This window comes from Ammospiza nelsoni, chromosome 6 (assembly GCF_027579445.1).
Source record: "Ammospiza nelsoni isolate bAmmNel1 chromosome 6, bAmmNel1.pri, whole genome shotgun sequence".
Taxonomy (NCBI): domain Eukaryota; kingdom Metazoa; phylum Chordata; class Aves; order Passeriformes; family Passerellidae; genus Ammospiza; species Ammospiza nelsoni.
The window spans coordinates 48597184-48619196 of record NC_080638.1 but is presented as its reverse complement, the minus strand read 5'-3'; the positions used below and the strand labels follow the sequence as shown (position 1 = coordinate 48619196).

Genomic DNA, 22013 nt, shown 5'->3' with positions numbered 1-22013 from the left:
ATTCCTGAGATGCCTGTTCCCATCGTTGTGTCCTAGCTAGATACAGAAGTTAAATGGCTGACAGTCCTACTAAGTTTCAGTGATGATTAAGTTCTAACTATATCCCATTTTTTCCTTTCAAGAATCTTTCAAAATCTCTTGTACAACCTTACTACACAATTTGAGTGTTACTGCTGATAAAAACATATTACCTACCCGCCTCAGGATTATTTCTAAGAAACCTTGGTAATAACAGCTGAGATGAGTACACTATAAAACTTACACAGATGGACTTAAGACTAAAAACCCCACAGTTTGAAGCAACTACAATGGAAAAAAAAACTGTAAAATAAAGTATACTGGAAAATAAGGTATAATACCTGTCAGTCGCATTTTTGCTCTTTCTACAAAAATATAAACAGCTGGAGAGGAAGCAGTTCTCTGGATTAGATTAACTGCAATGGTTTTAACATAAAACTATAACCTTAAACACCAATAAAAGGTAATCTTCAAAGCTCTAAGCTATTAATGATCTCCTTTCTTTGTTAGAACTCAGCAATCTAAACTGTCTCACTCCAAATTAGAGTTCTTGTTCCTTTTTACAGAGCCGTAAAGCACTTGAGTAAATGACTGTGCTGTGTATCACAACATGGTTCAGAACTGGTAAGGAAACTAAACAAGACTTGAAGGCACCTGAATTAAGTGACAACTTTAAGAAGCTATCAGTAAAACCACCACTTGAGGAATCAATCACTCCAAGAGCTGTTGCTTAACAACTCTGTTGCCAAGAGTGCATTCTTCACACCTATATATATCCCCATAAACTAATTAGTCATAAACAAAGGAAAAAATAATTTTGGTTGCATGTAAAAATAAGAACCTTTGACATTTTGAAGATGGAATTTTTATTTACTTGCAAAAGTTCTGACATTGTTATTGACATTAAATGTTATGCTCTATTTTCTACATCTCAAATACCAGCAAGGGCATTGGTAGCCAATACTACACAACATGATGAACACTCTCCACTGGCTTCCCATGTAATTTTCCAGTCAGTTTTACAAAAACTGGTATCAACCTTGGGCCAAGTTCAACACAAAGCCTGTGGTTTGGGTTGTATAATTTTTTAATTGAAATGAGCACCACTGCAAATTTCTTCAGAATCATTTGTCAAAAATAGCTTTTAGAGAAGTTTTTATCCCTTCCAAAAAGCTGCACGGAAAATTAAAAATATTTAAGAAAAGCCTGCAGAACTGAAGTAATGTATTTGTTCATTACCAACATCAGTGACTGCCAGACTGCAGTTACAAACTATACTTTTTGGCAGATGCTCAGCTCATTATCATACAGCTGTTGAATCACAGATCCAGCTTGCATCACCTAAGAGGATTATACAACAACAGGCAGGTTTTTACTGCTTAAAGCTCATAGAGCAAACTTGTTTCTTCTGACCTTAAGAGTTTGTATGGATCCTTCTCTCCCAGGAAAACAGTTACAGGGCTTACTGGAAGTTCTACTAAAAAATGCAGGAGTGGGGTTGTCTTTTTGATTTTTCACTTCTTATCACAGTAGTAATACATAACCTATCAAAGACAGTAAAACTTGAAGTTCACTGTATGAAACAATCTTGTTCTCCCAAATACTCATAACTATATTCCTGTTCTACCACTGTGAGGAAGTTAGAGCTGAAAGGAAGAATCAGTTCACTTACCGCTGAACTGCAACTGTTCTGTACTTGCAGGAAAAAAACCATGCAACAAGACTCCTAAAATAAATGCAGGTGGTGCAGGATGGACATGATCTGGCAATGTGCTCTTGCAGCTCAGAAAGCCAATTGTATCCTGGACTGCATCAAAGCAGCATGAGCAGCAGAGGAAAGGAGAGGATCTGCTCTCAACTCCACTCTGGTGAGACTCCACCTGCAGTGCTGCATCCAGCTCTGGGGTGCCAGCACAGGAAGGACCTGGACCTGTTGGAGCAACTGCAGAGGATGGCCAGAAAGATGATCAGAGGGCTGGAGCACCTCTCTCATGAAGGCAGGCTGAGAGAGTTGGGGTGGTCTAGCCTGGAAAAGAGAAAGCTCTGGGGAAACCTTAGAGCACCTTCCAGTACTTAAAGGGGTCCTACAGGAGAGCTGGAGAGAGACTTTTTATAAGGGCATGTAGTGACAGGACAAGGGGAAATGGCTTTAAATTGAACAAGAGCAAGTTTAGATTAGGTACTAGGAAGAAATTCTTCTCTGTGAGTGGGAGTGACATACTGGCACCAGTTGCCCAGAGAAGCTGTGGATGGCTCAGCTCTCTAAGTGTTCAAGACCAGGTTGGAGAGGGCTTTGAGCAACCTGGTCTAGTGAAAGGTGTCCCTGCCCATGGCAGAGCACTGAAACCAGATGATCTTTAAGGCCCCTTCCAAATCAAACCATTCTATGATTCTATGCGATTTTGATCTTTGTATTATATCTCTTACCCAATCAAAATGGGTCTCAAGAGAAGGTAAGATATTGTTTAATACTGTTTCAAGTATTTTTAAAAATAAATGCCAACAGGCAATTTTATAGAATCTTTTGATCTAGTTTCATTATCCCATTTTGAACTAGCATTGATGACTTACAGAGTTTTCAGACCAAGAACTACAATTCTGGTTACTAGATACATTTCTTTATCAGATTTGACTGTGAGATCATCTTCCCCAGCACTTCCTTTTCAAAACTACGAAAACATCTCTAAAAGCCATGAAACAGAATATCATGCAACATTCAAATCCTTAAAGTAAGACTACTTTTGGCAAAGACTCAAAAAATTTTAGTAGTTTTCATGGTTTAGGAATGGTTAGTGCTCCTTCCAAAACACTCCAAACCATGTGGCTGCCACTTGTTCACTTCTCCCTTCCCCTCTCCTTCCCTTCTTGGGGCTGAAGAGAAGAATTGGAGTCACAAAAAGTGAAGACTGTGGGTTGAGATAAGAACAATTTACCAGAAACAGCAATGAAGTAAGAAAACGAACAGTGACAGCAGCAACATTAAAAACAGAAGTGTACAAGGGAAGTGAGCAATTCCCATATGAATACTCACCTCTGCTCCAAAGGGAGCCCAACAATACCACTGCCAGGAAGGGACCCCTTACCCATTCTTGGAAAATGACCTGAGGTGGCATGGAATAACCCATGGAATAACCTCTGGGTTATTCCTGGCTGCTGCAAAAATCAACCCTGTCCTGGCCAGAACCAAGTTTAAGTGTTTTCCCCAGGCAATACACTCTCCTTTACTACCTCAAGTAGTAATACATGTCATGCCTTAGCAAAGAAATCTTGATTCTGTACAAAACAAGTGTTTTAGGATACAACCATCTATAACAATTATTTAGATTGGGGAAGAAGCATGTCTCTGCTTATTAATTCCTAATGACTAGCATTTGACTCCAATTAAAAACTAGTAGATATGGGAAAATCCCTACATTTCCAAGCAAGTTGTAGCAGCAAGTACATCTCAAATGCTCTCTCAAGACTGTTACTCTGACAGAATGCTGGGCATCCTACCCTTCCATTAACAAGGTATTTTGAGAATTTGATCTGGTTACATCTAAATATTGTTGAAGAATGGAGAAGATTGTCACCTCCTCCTCCAGCCCATAGTGTCAAAGTAAAATGATTAAAAATGAAACTGTCACAAACAATGTTATTTAACTCAGGGTAAGACTATGTTTTGAAAATAGGAACAGCAAAATAACTAATACTAGAATTATATTTTTATCATTACAGACCTTTCCTCTGTCTCCACATAACCTTGGCTCTTCTTATGTGAGGAATCTGAACTATCCAGGAGCACAGGAAGGAAATATTTTTAATTGGTGAACACCAAAACTAGGTTTGAAGTTAATGTTCTTACCCTCAGGAACAACAGAGGGCAGAATAAGAAATGGCACTCTTTGTCACATTTTTACTGTTAATGAAAAATGTAGAAGCCTGAAAACACAACTTAGGGATCACAACAGTACTGACATTGTGTGGAGGTAAGGGGAAAGCAATCTTTTAGTGCAGATAAAAACTAGAACCAGACTAGTAACTCTGAAAATTACACACAGAAGTTCAATTACTGTCTAAAGCAAATCATATTTAAGAACATATCAGGGAACTGACAGCAGAATAGGCCAAATGAATGAGCACTGGCTTCAGGTGCACACTGCTTTACAAGCCCTGAATGCCCAGCTGAGGAGCACACCTGCCCCACAGCACCAGTGCAGCCTGCGATGCATTCTCTAGAGACCTCCAGAGCTGCAGTCCCAGCTCTCAGCTGACCACCTGCACCTTGCATGTCAGCTTTCTAGGTCTGATTTCACACTTCAGCCACACTCATGCTGAACAGACTAAAATAAGAAGCTGTTTTGCTTATACTTGAGCCTTTTTCTCAGTGATAGCACTAATTTGGGATGTCAGCACACACTAGAATTTACAGACTGATAACACTAAAATTTTGTGATCTTAGCTGAATTTGTATCAGTAGGTCAGAAAAACAAACAAAACTGATAGAAAGGTTTATGATCACACTGTGCTGTCTTTATCCTTTTTTCAAAAGCAGCACTATTTTGACTTCCTAAGGGGTTTTTTTCTTTATTAGCATATTCCATGCAGGGGTATGTGATCCCTTCCCATCCTTAGCCCTCAAGGTTAAAGTCCTACAGCCAATATGATTATGTACAAAGTAACTCACTTTATAAAAGTTCACTAGTATAAACAACAGTAGTAATACAATAGTATTCAGCAACAAGTATGCAGCATCATATAGATTTACATAGCATTGCTAAAAAACCAGAGCATTTCTATGAAGTTCTGGATGTCAATATAAGGAAATACACATTTTTCTAGATTGTTAAGAAAAAAACCCCAGATTTTGTGTAAGAAAATACATTCTCACTCAGTATTGTATTTTCAAGTTTTTTACATTTCTAGTATACAGTTCCATTAACTGCTTAATACAGTCTTCACTTTTAATCTACTATTTTAAACAGAATAGTCTGTAGATCAGACAAAAATTTTTTTGTTGAGAATGAACTGCAAAGTAAATTATCTTTCCATTGACAGCCCACAGGGCTATTTTTTGCCACTTTTTCAGAAGGTTTTATTTAAGCACACACACAAAGAGCATATATTACATTGTTTTATGTAAAAAGCAAACAACCCTCCACTGCCAAAGCTGGTGTTGCACACACGGATAGGGGGAAAAAAGGATTAAATAAACTTGAGAGGCCATTTGTTTTCATAACTTAATTTTTGAGAAATTAATGAACTCAATGATGTGTTTATCCTTACCTAAAAGGTAAGGTAAATACCTAGCATCAGCAGCTACAATAAGTCTTACTGTCATCTAGAACAGAACATGGTACAAAATCATTAAATACATTACATGAACAGATTTCAAGAGAAAAGATCTTCCTGAACGTGGCTCATGGCACTCTGAACAAACAGCAGTGCATGGATAAAGGCTTTAGACTTTGAAAAGTATTAAAATCAGAACTTAGAAAAGTTTTTATAATTGGCATAATTTTGCAAGAGCTAGGAGTTACGAATTCTGTAATTTTGCACAGAAGTTACTCTGAAGCATAATTACGGCATTTTAAACTACCTGAAAATATAATCCAATCTTCTTAGAGTAATTGCCCAAGTAATTTTTTTATCCTGCAGATTACAATATGAAATGCTGTTTCAGAACAAATCAATAAGATGGAAGACATACAGCATTAAGATGCAGCCAGATTAACACTGGGGTAACTTTAAGTAGGCTAGCTTTAAGTGGGCTGTTAATAATGTACTTCAATTAAACCCAATTTAAAAACAAAAGAGGGAGATGCTTGAGACTGTTCCCTAAATCACACTTACTAAAAAAAACCCCAAGCAACCGAAACCAAAAACAAAAAACAACCTCACAGAAACTGAACAAAACCAAAGAAACCAAAGCTCTTTATCCAATCTTATTTTAGAACAAAAGAATGACTTTCACATGTTTCATACTCTTTGACAGGAAATCTGTGAAACCAAAACATGCCCTGACAAATTGAACCTCTCCTGAGAAGCATTCATAGTCATAAACTCATTTATAATGTGTTATGTGGGAGATGCCAAGTTGTAACAGTTTAAGAGTCAACTACATGGAATGTACCAACAGATTTATGAACAACAGTAGCAGTTACTCACATGTTCATGGCAGCTAACTGATCTTTGTGAATTAGGTTTCCCTGTATAAATTAGAAAACTACAAAAAGTCAGAACTGGGAGAAACCTCCTTTGTCTGTAGAAGTTCAAGTGAAAACACCTTTGCAGCACTTTTCTTAGACAATAGCATATTGCTCATATAAAAGGTCTCTTATCCTGTAGAAGTCCTGGCAGAGGCAGCCTTCCAATCCAATACGCCCTGTTTCAGTCTGAAACAAAAGACATGTTTCAATTTATTATCTTTACATTAATTAGAAAGTTCTTTTATTACTAAAATAATATTTTATTTATTACTAAAATAATATATAGTATTTCATAATCTTATTTTCCAAAGAGATGAAAACACAGGACACCTACCCTGCGGACAGCCACCAGGTTGTTGCACACAAGCACTCCTCCAACAAACTCAGCTTGTATACCTTCCCTCAAGAGAACCTGCTTGAAGTCAGACAGTCTTGGCTCATTCATAAACACAGACTGATGCCCAAGAACCTTCAAAACAACACACATAATTTTACTGCTGCTATTTAACACCTTCCGTTTTTTCCAAAGATCTCATTACTGCGTTGGCAGCAGTGAGGCCAAGACTACAGGACTCTAAATTGGTTCTATTTCTGTTCACCTGCAGCAATACACCTTCAGGACAGAAAAGCCTTAGAAGTTGCCCATCACACAAAGCAAAAGGTTTTTCTTTGCTCCCATATTGAAGACAAACACAAACCCACAATGAAGATCCCTCTTCCAAGCCATGCTATGCCAGGGTCCAAGTTGCAGTGAGCTGCACTGCTGATGAGTACAGTGTGCTATGATGTTTGTCATGAATCTGAACAGACCTGGGAGTTGTCTCCACAATTCTCTAGCTCCCAGAACAGACTACATTTAGGACTGTGAAACAGATAATCTTAAAAAGCATCTCTAGGATTAAAACATACTGGAATAATTAGACAGAAAGATAAAATACTTATCTCCTAAAATGCAAAGTATTTCAAGAGCTATGGTAAATTTATAAAAAAGATAAACTTAATAAATTCTCAAATCACTAGTATAGAAGCAGATGTATGAACGTCAAAGATCTGTATCTCAAGCATATGAAGTATCTTCCATGGCATCAACAAAACGTAATAAAATCCTGACGTGACTAACACCAACTGATTTCTCTATCTGCATGTACTAATTACAGATACGACACACATTAACTAAAATCTTATTTCATAAATATATGGCACTGTTAATGGATGCAAAAGATCATCCTCACTGAAAAGCACAAAAGCTGAACAAAAACAGCATCAGGTTTAACAAAGAGAAACCTAAACATGAAAATCCAGTTTCAGTTAGGCTTTCATTTCAGTAAGATCACAGTATCAATCTCTAAGCCCTAGAAAAAGACAAATTAATACAGAGGTCTTAACAAAAGAAATCCAGAGCGGCATCATTTCTGTACCTCATGAGGTGGCAGAGGTTCCAAAGTAGGAATGATCTCACTCTCCTCGCACATCTCCTTGTCATCGTCACCAAAGAGGCTTTTCATGGCCTTCTGTTGTGCAATCACACTTGAGTCTGAAGAAGGCACATCCACTTGCATCTCTAAGTCTTCATCTTCCCTCAACTCTCCCTCTTCCAAAATAACTCCAGTATCCACCTTTGAAACCCTCATGTCCAGAACACCATCTATCCAAGCCAGCTCAGCATCCTTGGCTTTACAGAACTGAAGAGAGCTGACAAGAGAATCTTTCAACCTGACCTGGGTTGCCCAAAAATAAAAGTACTGTTAGTTTCATGGAAAATACAGAGGTCTTACTTCAAGTTTTTAAATACCAGCAAGTTTCTCTTCACCATCTTTCCAGTTGGTTTGATTCATGCACTCTTAAGGGAGAGAAAGGATGGAACTGGTATCACTAAGACAAGATACTTTAAAATTTAATATATCTAACACTCATATCACAACTTAAAAAGCAGCAGAGATCAACACCTTTCTCATCTTGGCTCAAATTAAAAAAGAACCTATTGAACTGCAAACTTGACTTAAATTTACAGCAAGAGCAATAATTTCCTTTTAAAAACCAGAAACCTTTTTTGCAGCCAAGTTGTTCCTCAGTTGGTCTAGGCAAATTCAGAGGAAGTTTCTATAGATACATTTAGGTTACTGACAAATAGTTCAAAATTTCAACTCTCAAGAAAATTGTAATTTCTATTTTATTGTAAGAAAAAATGTTGTAAATATGAGGATTTTAAGTGCCCTTATCCTGATTCCTCTGGTGTACTGTGGGACTTTAATCCTTTAAATAAAGCTCTACTCTCAGAGATTGTTATCCACATTAGGAGGTCCATGATTCCCACAGTGCAATCAAGGCTGCAGCCATGTGAAAGAACCACCAGCTACCCACCCTTGTTCAGCACAGCCCACTCAAATGACACTGTGACACTGACACTTCACTCACATCCATTATTTTCAAATTCAACATTGCCACTGCACTGCTCCTGGGTCATTTCTTACACACTAGCAACTCTCATAGCCTTAAAAAACAAACAAAAACATCCCAACAACCAACAAACCCCATGCACAAAACATGCTGTTTTAAGGCTGCCATAACTAGATGGTTTTTAATAACTGGAATTTTCTACTTTCTATAGGATAACAGATTTTTCTCTAGAAAGAAACAGAAGTACCTCTTTCAACAATTCTACCAATGTTTTTCTATTAACTTTAAAAGAACAAAGGAATAAAGGACTACTGCAAAAAGTGTTTGTGAGACAATTCTCTCTAAACAGCTTTCTTATTTAGAACTTAATATATTGCATTTAATTTTCATGGCTAACACACAGCAATACATGATCATAACCTTACTTTCCAAGAATCAGCACATTAAGTTTTTGGGGGTATGGGCATCTAATTTGTTTTTATCATTAACTTGCTCCTAATTTTACATGTTCACTCTTAATTACTATTTAAGTATGAAGCATTTTTTTATTCTAGCTCTTTAAGGCTCCATTTGAGATTCCAAAGAGAATCCTGAATTGCAGTTAGTATGCAAGGGTATTCTAAATATAGGCATTATAAACTTGTAAATACTTCAATAAAGCAAACTGATGCCCCCATGGACACAAACATGCAAAATTGCCTTTTGCACTTCAGGTAAAAAACCCACTGATATTCCATTCAAGCTTTCTAATGCTTATGAATAATAAGCCTCAGCAGAATGCTTATCTAAACACAGAAAAATACAACTAATGCCTTGATTACACAAAACTAATTGAACTCACAGGTGGTATCACTTCTCTCCCAAGAACAGAGGGCAAATTACATTCTGCTCATACAGCTCTACTACAGTCCACAGTAGTTACACAACTAAAAAATTCCAGTGTCTTACCTGGTAAATGTGTGTTTCACTTGTAGCATCTACAGTTTCATGAAGTTTGGGCATGTAAACTTTAATATCTTTTCCACCAAATGCTCTGCAACATTCTGCAAGGTCCTGACTGGCCTCAGGTGGGCCATGGACAATCACCAGTTGTCTTGGTTTCATTTGGTTAATAATTTTTTTAATTGAGTCCCCATCTGAACGCCCTTCATAGTCAATGTATGTAACTCTGGCTCTAGTTTGAATTAAAAACCCAAGAATAGTATGTTTTAGTTTAAAAGATTAAACCTTTGAGTGTTCCAAAATACTTCATTAAGATATTTTTTAATTATTGTACATCAACAAAAGCTGTCAGCACAAGGTATATTATGGATCATCAAATATTGGCATGTGTGTATTTAACACTACATATTCACAAAGTTCACTTACATAGTTATCAAAAAAATAAGTTATCCATGAAATAAGCATACTTGAATATGTTATCCTTTTAACAAAACATACTTAAGCATCTATGTTAACATACTATTGTATCATTTCTTCTATTTCTCCCAGTTGTCTCCATAAGATAGGAAACAAACCAAACTTTTTAAGAGTGGGGAACCATAAGACTGTTCTATGCTCCCAGAAAAACTAGTAAAATATAACTTAGCCTGGGGGAAAAAATAAACAAAAATAAAGTCCTTTCCCACTTTCTTAAATCCAAGCTAGGCTTTTGCCCAATTTGCACGATACCCATGCCACTGTTCCAGTAGAACTGAGAAAAACAAAGTCACTCACTTAATTTCCATGGATTCTGTTGCAGAAATACACTTGGTAGGAACATCTGATAAATCCTGGTCCATAGGCTCCTCTCCATTTGTCAAGCCAGACTCTAATTTGCTTTTTTCTTCTTCTGTTGCTTGAAGCTCTGGAACTAGAAAATCCTCAGGTCTAAAGAATGAAAGGTATTTTGCTTTTTAGAGTGAAACCAAAGCACTATCAAATATAAAAACAAACAGTGCTGATTATTACTACTAAGATTTTTTTGTAACTGCTATTGCCAGCAACAACTACACCTGCCAAATATTTCTGTACTTGAACAGAGCTGATTTGGAAAATATGACCTTCCTATCTTAAAAAAGAACTTGAATAACTTAGAAAATACTAGCAAATTGGGGAATTCTAGCAAGTATTCCTTATGCAAAGGTGACAAATATCACTGAATTTTGTTAGGATGAATAGTGTTTTCTCACCTCGCAAATTTAACATTAAGCGAAATTTAAAGCAGAAGAAAGTCAGGTTAAAATAATTTAAAATCTTCTATCTCAAAATATTTTAAAAAAAGCCTGGAGAGAAAATACATCCTGAGAGGTGTGAACACAGGTCAAAGATCAGCACTCTGCAGCTTCAATCCTTAACATAAGCTTTCTCTAAGACTAAGCAGTTTGAAGAGCATATAGCAATGCTGCAAAAGAGACAGAATGGTGAATTTAATTCCTTCTAGGTTTTGATTATTTCATAGCTACTATGTTAGTATACATTACCACCACATACTTGATAATTTCACCATATTCATCCCATTTAATTCTTTCTTCAGGAGCTGGAAACATTGGATAAGATTTTTTTGCCTGTTTGAAGAAGCTTCCTTTCCGGCTACCTTCACCTTTCATCATCAAATCATGTTTGGTCTTATGTAAAGTTGGCTGGTCAATATCCTCTTCAGCATCACTCTCATCACTGGAATCAATATCTGCCCTGAAATGACATTCCAAAAACACCTAGCACTTCTTTTTTTTTTTCTTCAGGTTTCATATTACATAAACACACTGACTAGAAAATAACAGTTGACATAACAGTAACCAAGGCCAAGGGCAGTATCTGAGAAAGAGCTCAGTTAAATGGCAGATGAAACTGGGTCTATCAGGACAACAGATTAAAGACAACCCCTCCTGATTGCTCAGGGCCCTCAGACAAGGCCACTGAAACTCTAACTCTCATTTAGGCCTGAAAAGAGTTGAAGGAGCAGAATAATCACACAGAAATCCCAACTCTGATCATAACAGCAGTATGAGCAACATACTTACTCTTTAGACTGCTCTAACTTCTTAGCTGCCTCTTTCTTTAGTTTTTCCTTTTCCAGGTATTCCTCTAGTTCTTTTCCTTCCAACTTGACACGTTTTCTCAACTGCAGATGGAATTAAAATTAATGTTATTGTGAGTAGCTGGCACAACTTTAATACTTCTCCTATATGCTGCTGACAAGAATATTTGTCCTTGGGCACCAAGGGCAAGTATAAATTGTATGTCACATTTTTATGGCAAAAATGTGGTACCTTGACATCATGATAGTGTCAACTTGTACAGTTTACTTTAAATGAAAGCATTTCTAAAAATAATAAAATCAATTAAGCTTTCCAAAAATAAGTGAAGGCAAATACTCTTAGATGAGCAGTGGTTTTTTTGTTTTTCTATTATTAACATCAAACCAGAAGAAGCTAGCAAAGTCATACTAGCTGGCCAAACAATGGTAGATTTTGTTTCTTGTCTTCTGAGTACAGTTCACTTTGAATAAATTGTATTCTAGTAATAATCTAACACTATAATTCAATTATTTCAATCCAATCTAAAACCAAAAAAATGCTGCATCATCAGTGCTGAAATTATCACTGCAATCACAAGGGACTTCCATAAATTAACAATGTGCACCAGAAAGAAGTAGACACAGGTGCGCAGATTATTGAAAACAACCTGAAAGCATGAATAGCAATTAATTATTTCCTAATTTCCAGCATTTGCTTATCCTTCTAATCCTGTTGGGATATATTATACTAATTTGACTTGATTCTCCTCTCATCCAAACCAGGAGAATTTTCCAGCAAGACTAACCCATCACATGTAGTGATCTGCATGTCAGCTGCAAGCAGACTTTTTTCTGTGCTTGTATTATTGTAGAAACACAAAGGAATGAGTTGTCTAAGAAGAAATATTTAAAAGGAATTTCACGCTCAGCTCTAATAATTTTGCCATGCCGTGAAAAGAATTTGCAGTTCTCAGTAGGAGACCTATTTTTATGCAAATTTACCCACAATCTGATAAATATGCAACATACTGATTTCAGGTTTTTCTCCACCACTAGAAGCATTTCCAGAAGATCAAAAGGGAAACCATGTTCAGTTTTGCCCACAGTAAGAACCTGGAGCTACAGAGACAACTCTTACCTCAATATCTATAACTTTTTCAGACGGGTTATCAATCAGGAATCGTGCCAATGTTCCAGGTGTAGTGCGATAAGTTAAAATGATAGAGTTTTTGGAATCCTGGCACCACTGAATGAAAAGATCTCTAGAAAACCCACACTCCAAGTCAGGCTGACTGGCAAGAACAACTTTAGGGCTAGGCACGCGAGCCAGATCAGACAGACTGTGACATAAGGAGAGATGGCGGAACTGGAAAGGGTTGTTTCTCTTGTCTTCAAAGCACCTCATCAACTTGTCACTCATCCATTCCACCTAAAATACATATTAGAGAAACTTATCTATACAATTACAGATTGTTCAACAGCACAAGCTTCATATGAAGTACAGGATGCAACAGGCCCAGGATTACTTCAGTATTTCTCAGCAGGTGTAGAAATAATGTTGAGCATAACCAACACTGCAACAAGTACTTTAAGTTCTCTTTTTTAACAACTACAAACTATGCTAACAAGTCTTATCAAAAAGACAGACATTAGTATCAAGAAACATGCCCACTGTCACAACTGGACACTTTGTTACTTGGTCAAAAGAGCTGAGACACAAACATGCACTACAGAATAAGGACATTCACCCAGTATTTTGCCAATTTTTACCATTAAAAAGAAAAGCTTTTGCATAAATGTTCCTTTGCTCTTCATTATTGGATTTTAAAATCAAAACAAACCTGTGATTTAGAGAACTCCACTACATTGTAGCTGACATTATTCAAAAGTGCAAGAGAGTAGACTCCCAATCCTGCATCTTTTGTTCTCCAGATCTGATCAAGAAGCTGAGCAAGTTCCAGAACTCTGCCTGCTGTATCCACAGCTATTAACACATTTCCATCACCTCGTAATGTCTCCAAAACATTAGCTAGGAAGAATTAAAAACAAAACAAAAACCTACTTACACTTTGAACCATAGTTAGAAGGTTTATGCTGTGGCTGGAATTTATTTTTTGTTATGTCACACTAGCAATCATATCCAAAAGTATACTGAACACAGAAACAAATGAAACTTCAAAAGAGATACAAATCCACACTTCCACCAAAATTAAAGGGAGCTGGAGTTTTCTCAGTAGCTCTGAAGAGCTCTCTGCCTGGGTATTTTTTTTATTTTGTTTGTTTGTTTTTGGGGTTTTTTTAAATTAAAAATCAACAGAAAACTGAGTTTAAAAAAAGAAAGTGCTGAGGAAGGTAATTTAGAAATCTTTGAAGAGATTTAAGGATACTGGGTAAAATACAATGTTTCCAAATACAGTTCATTGTTGTTAGGAAAACATTTAACTCACAAGATCAGTATCATCAGAAAAGAGTAATTCAAAACTTGTTACATTTTAATAAGCGTTCTTAAGTTTAAATGCTAATGAATTTCTCATAGAAAAATAATTTATAGTGGCTAATAAATCACATTACTGATATTTTTGAAGCCCAAACAATACATACTCAGCAGCTGTTCATCCCTTTGCTTCCTCCTGGGTTGCACATAAGTAGCATTAAATGAATCTGTAATAAGCAATGAAGGCCTGCTCAACATTTCCAAGGAACATCCATTCAGATGGCTGAGGAAAAAAAGAAAAACCTCACTTTTTTGCATTTCTATTTAATAAGGAAAAAAAAGGCAGCTAGATTCCAGATATTTGCATATACAGAAACAAAACTCCTCAGCTGCTGAATGCTTCCTGCTTCACATTTACAAATAAATAAAACAAATGGAATAAAGAAACCCAGAGCTAATGCTTGCTTCAAACTGATTAATCTGGATGCAAATGAAATTAGTGATCTTATTAGAACTGGAAATGCACTTCTGCTTCCACACCTCTTTATCACCCACTAAAAGATGCACAGCTAACAGCTAAGAACTGTACATTTCCATGTTGAACTTACATCTCCCTCTTGTGGTTGAAATCAACGGCATAAACAATTTCTTCCTCCCCGTCCTTGACAATCTTCCAAATTGTGCCTCCTATCATGTGACCAGCTGGCAATGGTGTGATTGACAAACCATGTCCTTTACCTACAAAGGTTTTCAGTATTTTAGGTAGATTGCACATATTAAAATCCATTACTCTAGGCAAGACATAGTAACTTTAAACAACTGAGTACCCAAATTACTACTGAGAGAAAAAGTCAAATGAAGTATGAAAAAGCAGTAATATCTGTCCTTCCCATCTATGCAGTAATGTCAAAATATTTTGCAATTCACTTGTATCTTTCCTCCAGAATAAAGAAACTAAAGCAAAGATCACTTCTTCCCTCCACTTCCCACTGACACTCAGAGCTGCTGTAACTATGGACATAAACAACAGTAAATTATATAAAAAACATATCACAATGATGAAAGCCAGGATCCTCTCTGGGGCAACACTTAATGTTTACTATAGCATTCACTTTTGAGGTACTTAGGAAAACTTATATAAATTACACAATCTGGAAGCTTTCCAGAATGACAAACACACAAGTTAAACACAGCAGAAAAGGTGTTCATGTGCTGCAGTCAGGGATGACAGAACTTTTCAGCACCTGATGCATTTCTCAAATGCACTGTTGCTCCCTGTATATACATCAGATTAAAATGAGATTACCCACAACTATCACTCACTGACTCTGCTGCATTAAATGCACAGTAATAATTAATAATTAAACATATATTATCTTCTTAAAAGCCCCCATCGAGTCTTTTCGAATCACCTCCATTAAATATAAAAGAAGTTGGTTGGTTTGAAAAAGTTGTATGATAAAATTGCTCTTTAGATGTAAGAATTGCCAGGGCAGACATAGCCTTGCTGCAACTATCTTGAAAAGGGACCAACAGTCTTTCAAGGCCAACATCCTCTTTCTGTTTTCCAAATAAGAAGTCTTTTGGCAGCACTATTCATGAATCTGTAAAATACTGCACTTCAGAGACAAACTGCTGGTGGTCAGCCTGTACATGTCTCTGTTCAAGAAGAGAGTTTTATTTTATTCTGATCTTTGCATTCAACATGAGTGGAAAGCTGCTGATTGTCACAGGTCCCAGCAATACACTACACTGAGTGTGATGTGAGTCACTGAAGATCTCCCCATTAAATCCTGCACATGCTGAAACTTCATCTCTGCTCTGCAAAGCTTTCCCTTGTGCTACTGCTTATGGAGAGCTCTGAGTATCTGCTGCAAGAGGTAAATACATTTAATAGACATCAGTAAGTTCCAAGAGAAGTTACAAAAACACAAAAGAGAAAAATATCTAGACACTGTTTGGCATGACCTCCTCCTCATTAAGTGAAAATTCTATCCATGTCTAGATACAATTGCAATTGATACAGACTGACATGAAGCTTATGAATTCAGCACTGCAAAACACACAGCATTTCAGAACTCAGTCCCTTTACAAAAGTTGCTTTAACTTGTAACTGCTCTGTTGCCTTTCACTGAAAGTAATTTCTTGAGGTTTTGGTGACAACTTTACCTTTTAAGTTCACAATCTGAGAAAACTTCAGCTGTTGTATCTTATCAAAGGCTGCATCTACATCATCCAATGTAAAGAGTGTGAAATCTTCAGTGTTGTGGCGGGACTAAAACAAACAAAGAGGTACAGAGAATTCAAACACTCCACCATCAAAGATGTTGTGTATGAAAGCATCAACTTGAACATACCTGGTAGAGATCATACATAAACATCTGTCCCATTTTATATACAGGAATAGTTGCATAAATGGCACAATTCAATCCCATTTTTCCAACTGCATATGGAAGTGCACCAAGGTGTAGAGGGTCAGGGTGGGAAAGGAGAACAGCATCAACCTGGTGTACATGCCTGTAAAAAGAGGGCCAACAAAAGCCATTGAAAGGAGTTCTGTATGGTTTTGTGTATCCCCTGCTAGGGCTGTTTTGAGAATACATACACAGTCTGAATGCCAAACAATGAAACTTAAACTCTTCAAGAACTGGAACAGTTTTAAAAACCACAATTAAAACTTACAGGTGTTTCCTAATGTTCAAGTACTTAAAAACACAAGTGATTTCAGAAAGCATTACTTTAAGATCTGAAGACATTTTCACATCAAACTCCTGATGAAAAAGACCTTAGTATGTAAGTGGCCACCAGAAAGTAAATTAACTGAGGGACCAAAAATATTATCAGTACAGATTTGCTACAAATTGGTTATACACCCCAAAACAGACAACTTTTCTTCTGATGAGCTCAACCAAGTAAAAGAACCAAAGATACAACAATCCTTCAACTGATAAAGATAAAGCAAAATATATTTCAACATTTTCTGATCAAATCAAAATATATATCTTAAATACAGAAAATAGCAAACATATCGTTTAAGAAAAGTAGCACACGAGTTTGGGGGATTTCATTACTCTTAAAACCATTTTTTTTTTTCCTTACAAAGTGTTGCATAAAATTAGAAATCAGATTAAAACCTTTCTACATATCATAACTGAAAAGCTTGAGGGCTTTTTGTTGCATAAAACACATGCAACAAATGAAAATACAAGCTGGACTGACAGTTTTTTGTTCCCATACATATTAAGTGGAACACACACATTCTTCTCAATGGCTGTTATGAAAAAGGAAATTTTATCTAATCACTTTGAGATAAGACACTTGAAAAATGTTATAAATTATCCTCAGTACCTAACAGTCCTCACTTAAAAGATTTTAAACACTGCAAGTGTGTCAATGCTACAAAACTAGTATCAAAAAGCTCAGTTTCTTTCCCAAATTTCCATGTTTCAGTCCTAACTTGGCAATCAGCACTGCTCCTTGCTGTACACCTGAAGAAGTTCAATATTGAACTCTAGACAGATTTTGGTTTGGAGGGTTTTTTCCCTTTGCAGGGCTGGTGTCCTGACAGAAGATGTTTTCCTGACATTCTATTCAACTTGAAACAAGAGCCAAGAGTTGAACTGCTTTGTATTCAGCCTGCATGCAGGAAGGCTTCCTCTCCTATTTAAAACTTAGTTAACTGTTCTAAATTAGCTGAGACTCAAGGTCAGTCTCCCCTAAACTGTATCACATTTATGACAATAAAAAACAAACAAATCATCCAAGCCAAAACAAAAACTGAACAGTTTGAGAATTACAGTTACAAGACACAACTCACTGGACTGACAAGGAAAAAATCCCAAATTTTTGCGGGAAATGTTTCAGCAGTGTGATTCCCTTCATGTAAAATATACACTAAACAAAACCAAAAAAAAGAACAATTTTTCATTTAGCAACACCATATATTATACCACTGCATAGAATTTTGAAAGCTTTCGAGACAGACCAAGCCCTATTTTAAAAATACCTGTATGAACTGAACTACTTACTTCCTCAGAGAGTCAATTATATCCATAGAAAAGTTTTCATCCCAGCCACAGTCCAAAAGAAAACGAAACTCATCTACTTGCAAAAGATAGCAGAGGGCAGATTCCTCCTGCACCCCCGAGAGGGTAGTCAACTTGATAATCGATGTCATTTTCCTCTCCAACTGTTTAATCTCCAAAAGAACTCATCTGAATGGGGGACAAAATGTTTTGTTGACTGACCCAAAGAAAAATTTCACTTACTTAGATCTAGCTTCACATATTCCTGAAACTATGCAGGCTAACGGTGTTAATACTGTTCAATGTAGCTGCTCGATGCCAATTAAGTCTCAGATATTAACATTCTACTCTTGCAGGTCTTATTAGAAAGAGGTGGGGTTAATTTTCTACAATATACATTAAGAATAATTTACAAGAGGATCCCTAGGAGCAGCGCAGTTAGCAGCTCTAAGGAGCGGGATGGGGGCACCCAGAGATGGCACATCCAGGGCCGCGACCCCTCAGAGCCAGGGCCTGCCCGAGCAGGGACCCAGCGCGGGCCGGGCCGGGCCGGGGGCTCCGGGGCTCCAGCGCCCCGCCGGGCCCCGGCGCCCGGGCCTGCGCTAGGGCCTGGTCTCTCGCCGGGCGGGGACGGGGTGACGGGGGCGAGACCTGCGGCCACTCCAGTCCGAGCCGAGGAGAACGAGGGGCAGAGGAGGATGGTGTGAAAGAGCCGATACCTGCCGCCCTCAACCACCCCCAGCCCGCGCCGCGCTCGCCGCCATCTTGCGGGCGGCGGGGAGGCGGGGCAGCCGGCGGAAAGGGCAGCGGGCGGCACCACCGCCAGCCCGCCGGGGGGAGCGCGCTCCTCCCCCGCCCCTGCGCAGCCCGTGGTCTCGCCCGGCCCGCCGTTCCCGGTGCCCTTGGCGCGGCCGCTGCGGCTCCCGGTGCTGAGCAGCGGTAATGGCGGGGTCGCGGCGGGGCGGGAGCGGCGCTGGGGGTGGGAGCGCTGTCGGAGCTCTCTGGCAGCGCCTCGCTCCGTCTCCTACCCCTTCGGCCGGGACACGGCGGGCGGGAGCGCTTCTCAGCGTAGGGCTTCATGGCGCTGTTGCCCCTGGAGGGGCGGTCGGGGTCCCGGGCAGGCCGGGGCGGCTCGGCCGTGTCGCGATGGGGCCGTGTCGCGAGTCAGCGGCCGGGGCCGGGCCGGGGGGTCCCGCCGGGGATGCGTGAGGGGCCGCCCCACAGCGGCCGCGGCGGAACGGCGGCGGTGCTCGCCCTCAGGGCCCGGCCGGAGCTCCGGGCCCGCTCCTGTGGGTGACAGACTGCGCTGGGATCGCGTGTAATTCCCTGGTCCGGAAGGGTTTGGTTGGGTCGGAAAGGTTTGCTGGGCCTCGTTAGTCTGGAGGAGAGAGCACTGCGAGGGGATTTTATTAATGTCTGTAAATATCTCAGAGGCGGGTGCCAGACTCTTTTCATTGGTGCCCAGCAACGCGGCAAGGAGCAATGGCCATAAACTAAAACACAAGAAGTTCTGCCTCAAGACGAGGATGAACTTCTAGAATTTGAGGGTGACAGAGTGCTGGAACAGCTGCCCAGAGAGGTCATGGAGTCTCCTTCTCCTCTCACATTCAGAAACCCCCTGGATGTGTTCCTGTGTCATCTCCTGCAGGTGATTCTGCCTTGGCAGAGAGGTTTGACTGGATGATCTCCAGAGATCCATTCCAGCTGTAATAATTCTGTCATTCTGTGATTTTAGAAATGTTCTTCCTTATTTCAGAAATGTCCTTTCTTATCTGGCAGCTCCCCACTAAATATACAACTTGTCTTTGAGGCTTGATACAGATAATAAAGTGTCCTTCTACAGGAATTGAGATTATGAAAGTGTTTCTAATGTTCTACAGAGCAGCAAACTTCTATAGAGTTGCTTTACTGAGTAAATTAAAGAGATGTTCTATTTCTCTCCTGTTTTAGGATGAAATCCTTTTTCCCAGGCTCAGCAGTTATCTTTATTTCTAAGAAACCCAGGTATGGGTTTGAGAACAGTATGTGTCTCCTAGGAAGTTTTTGATAGTCCTCATGTATATTATGTCATTGTAGAATCCTAATAAGTGAGAGTAAAGGTGCCAAGCATGCAACAGTTTCCAAGTGCAGATTTATTAGCACCTCTTACCCGTTCCACTTTTCTTTCCAGCAGTCATGGTGAATTTCGCCCAAGCTGTGCGTGAACACTGGGTTCACATCCTTGTTCCCTTAGGATTTGTGATTGGATGCTATTTGGACAGATGGAATGATGAAAGATTGTCTGCCTTCAGAAACAAGAGCTGCTTATATAAAAGGTCTGCTTTATGATGCTTCTTATATACATATATACTTATTTTTCAAAGTGTTTCTCAGTTCTTTTTTAGTTATGAATGTAACCAAAAAAAGGAAAGAAAGGCCTAAAAATATCAAGCATTCATGAAGTGTTTTAGGTCAGTAATACCTTCTGAAAATGGAATCTTTAGGAGCTACCTTCATGAAAGAAAGGATCATTAGGTGCTGTTAATGACTGTAAATCTCTTGGTCATGAGATATGGAAACCATGATTTTGACTTTATAACTTCAGCAAGAAACACAGTGCTTGAGTTTTAATCTTCTCTCTTAAATTTAAAATTATCACAGCACTTTTCAACCAAATTCTTTTATAATAATAGTGTGTTACTTCAAAATAATCACAAAGTTCTTGAAAATTAACATACATGCTGCTATATCTTCCCTGAATTATGTGATTTTATGCACTGATCAGTTTGGGTTTTCTGGCTGTGACTCCTCAGAAAACTTTCTGATTTCCATCAGAAAACTTCAGACACTGATTCATCTGTGTCAGTTTAATTCTGTATTAGATTATCAGGTAACAAAAGAAGAGGGGAGAAAAGTCATATTGCATAAAATGATAGTAGTAGTGCTATCAGTTTGTGTGCCAGTGGATTTTTTTTTTCCAACTCTGGCCTCACCTAAATTAATTTTGAGTAAGAAAGAAAGCTTTTGACATAATCTACCCCCCTGGTATATTAGCACTTTTCTTAATGTATTTGTTAGTGAAGTTGGGCTGCTGTGTCAGCGTCTTGTAAAAATTCCTTCTTCTTTCACACCTCTCTTTCCCCTAAAGTAATAAATAATTATATTTCAAAGAGTTAGTATTTTTCATTTTGGATCCAGCTAAAAGTCTCCTAACTCCTTAGAAGTCAGGTGATCTGTGCTTCCAATTAAATGAATGGAAATCAGAGGACTCAATGCATTGAAGCTTTTGAAAGAAAGGAGGAAGTTTATCACTATGGAAAGATGTTTAACTGACAGCAATTGCAAGGAAAGTTAAATTTTTACATAAATCTCAAAATGAAGGTATTGTTGAATATAAACTAACACAAATAAGCACTTACATTTATTAATAATTATTCTAAAAAGAAAGATACTAATTTTAGTCTCTTCTGTCTTGTTTTTTTTTTTCTACACAGGGAGTTGAAGCCTGGTGAAGAGGTGACATGGAGATAAAAGCTGATGATGAAAGGGAAGACATTTTTGTTTGATTCATCATCTTCCCTCACATATTGAAAGAACAGGAATATGGTTTTCACCCTGAGAGGATACTACAGTAAAGGACATCTGCAATTTATGTGCTAGTTTAATTTCTGGTGTTACTTTTTGAAGTTGATTTAATTACATAATTAATATGTGTTCAGGAATTCCATTAGTCCATAAGCGTTGAAAAAATTTTTTTCCCTACTCTGGAAAGGAGAGGAAGAAATATAGAATAAACTATGCAAAAATCATTTATGTTGAATATGGTGGTGTTCACAGGGGTCCCAGGACAAGGGAAGAGATGAGAACCTTGACTCCATGTTTCAGAAGGCTGATTTATTGTTTGGTGATATATATTATATTAAAAGAAAATTATATACTGAAGCTTACTAAAAGAAGAAAGGATTTCATCAGAA

The 22013-nt window shown here is 38.2% G+C and overlaps 2 protein-coding genes across 3 annotated transcripts; one reads left to right on the top strand and one right to left on the bottom strand.

The window, feature by feature from the left end:
• Nucleotides 1-867: 867 nt before the first annotated feature.
• On the bottom strand, nt 868-18847 carry CPSF2 (cleavage and polyadenylation specific factor 2). Its single transcript, XM_059474135.1, has 15 exons — nt 18780-18847; nt 18064-18249; nt 16393-16552; nt 16205-16310; nt 14644-14773; nt 14203-14318; nt 13443-13630; nt 12740-13030; nt 11606-11706; nt 11076-11276; nt 10320-10472; nt 9552-9777; nt 7625-7924; nt 6541-6675; nt 868-6392 (listed from the first exon to the last, which is right to left on the bottom strand). The coding sequence occupies exons 2-15, from the start codon at nt 18210-18212 to the stop codon at nt 6300-6302; spliced, it is 2349 nt and encodes a 782-aa protein (XP_059330118.1). The 5' UTR covers nt 18213-18249; nt 18780-18847; the 3' UTR covers nt 868-6299.
• Nucleotides 18848-18916: 69 nt separating this feature from the next.
• NDUFB1 (NADH:ubiquinone oxidoreductase subunit B1) lies at nt 18917-21848 on the top strand. 2 transcript variants are annotated; one of them, XM_059474160.1, is made up of 3 exons: nt 18917-18999; nt 20234-20375; nt 21534-21848. In XM_059474160.1, the coding sequence occupies exons 2-3, from the start codon at nt 20236-20238 to the stop codon at nt 21568-21570; spliced, it is 177 nt and encodes a 58-aa protein (XP_059330143.1). In that variant the 5' UTR covers nt 18917-18999; nt 20234-20235; the 3' UTR covers nt 21571-21848. The 2 variants fall into 2 exon arrangements, with proteins under 2 accessions (XP_059330143.1, XP_059330144.1); XM_059474161.1 differs by having other exon boundaries at nt 18929-18999; nt 20231-20375.
• The last annotated feature ends 165 nt before the right edge of the window (nt 21849-22013 follow it).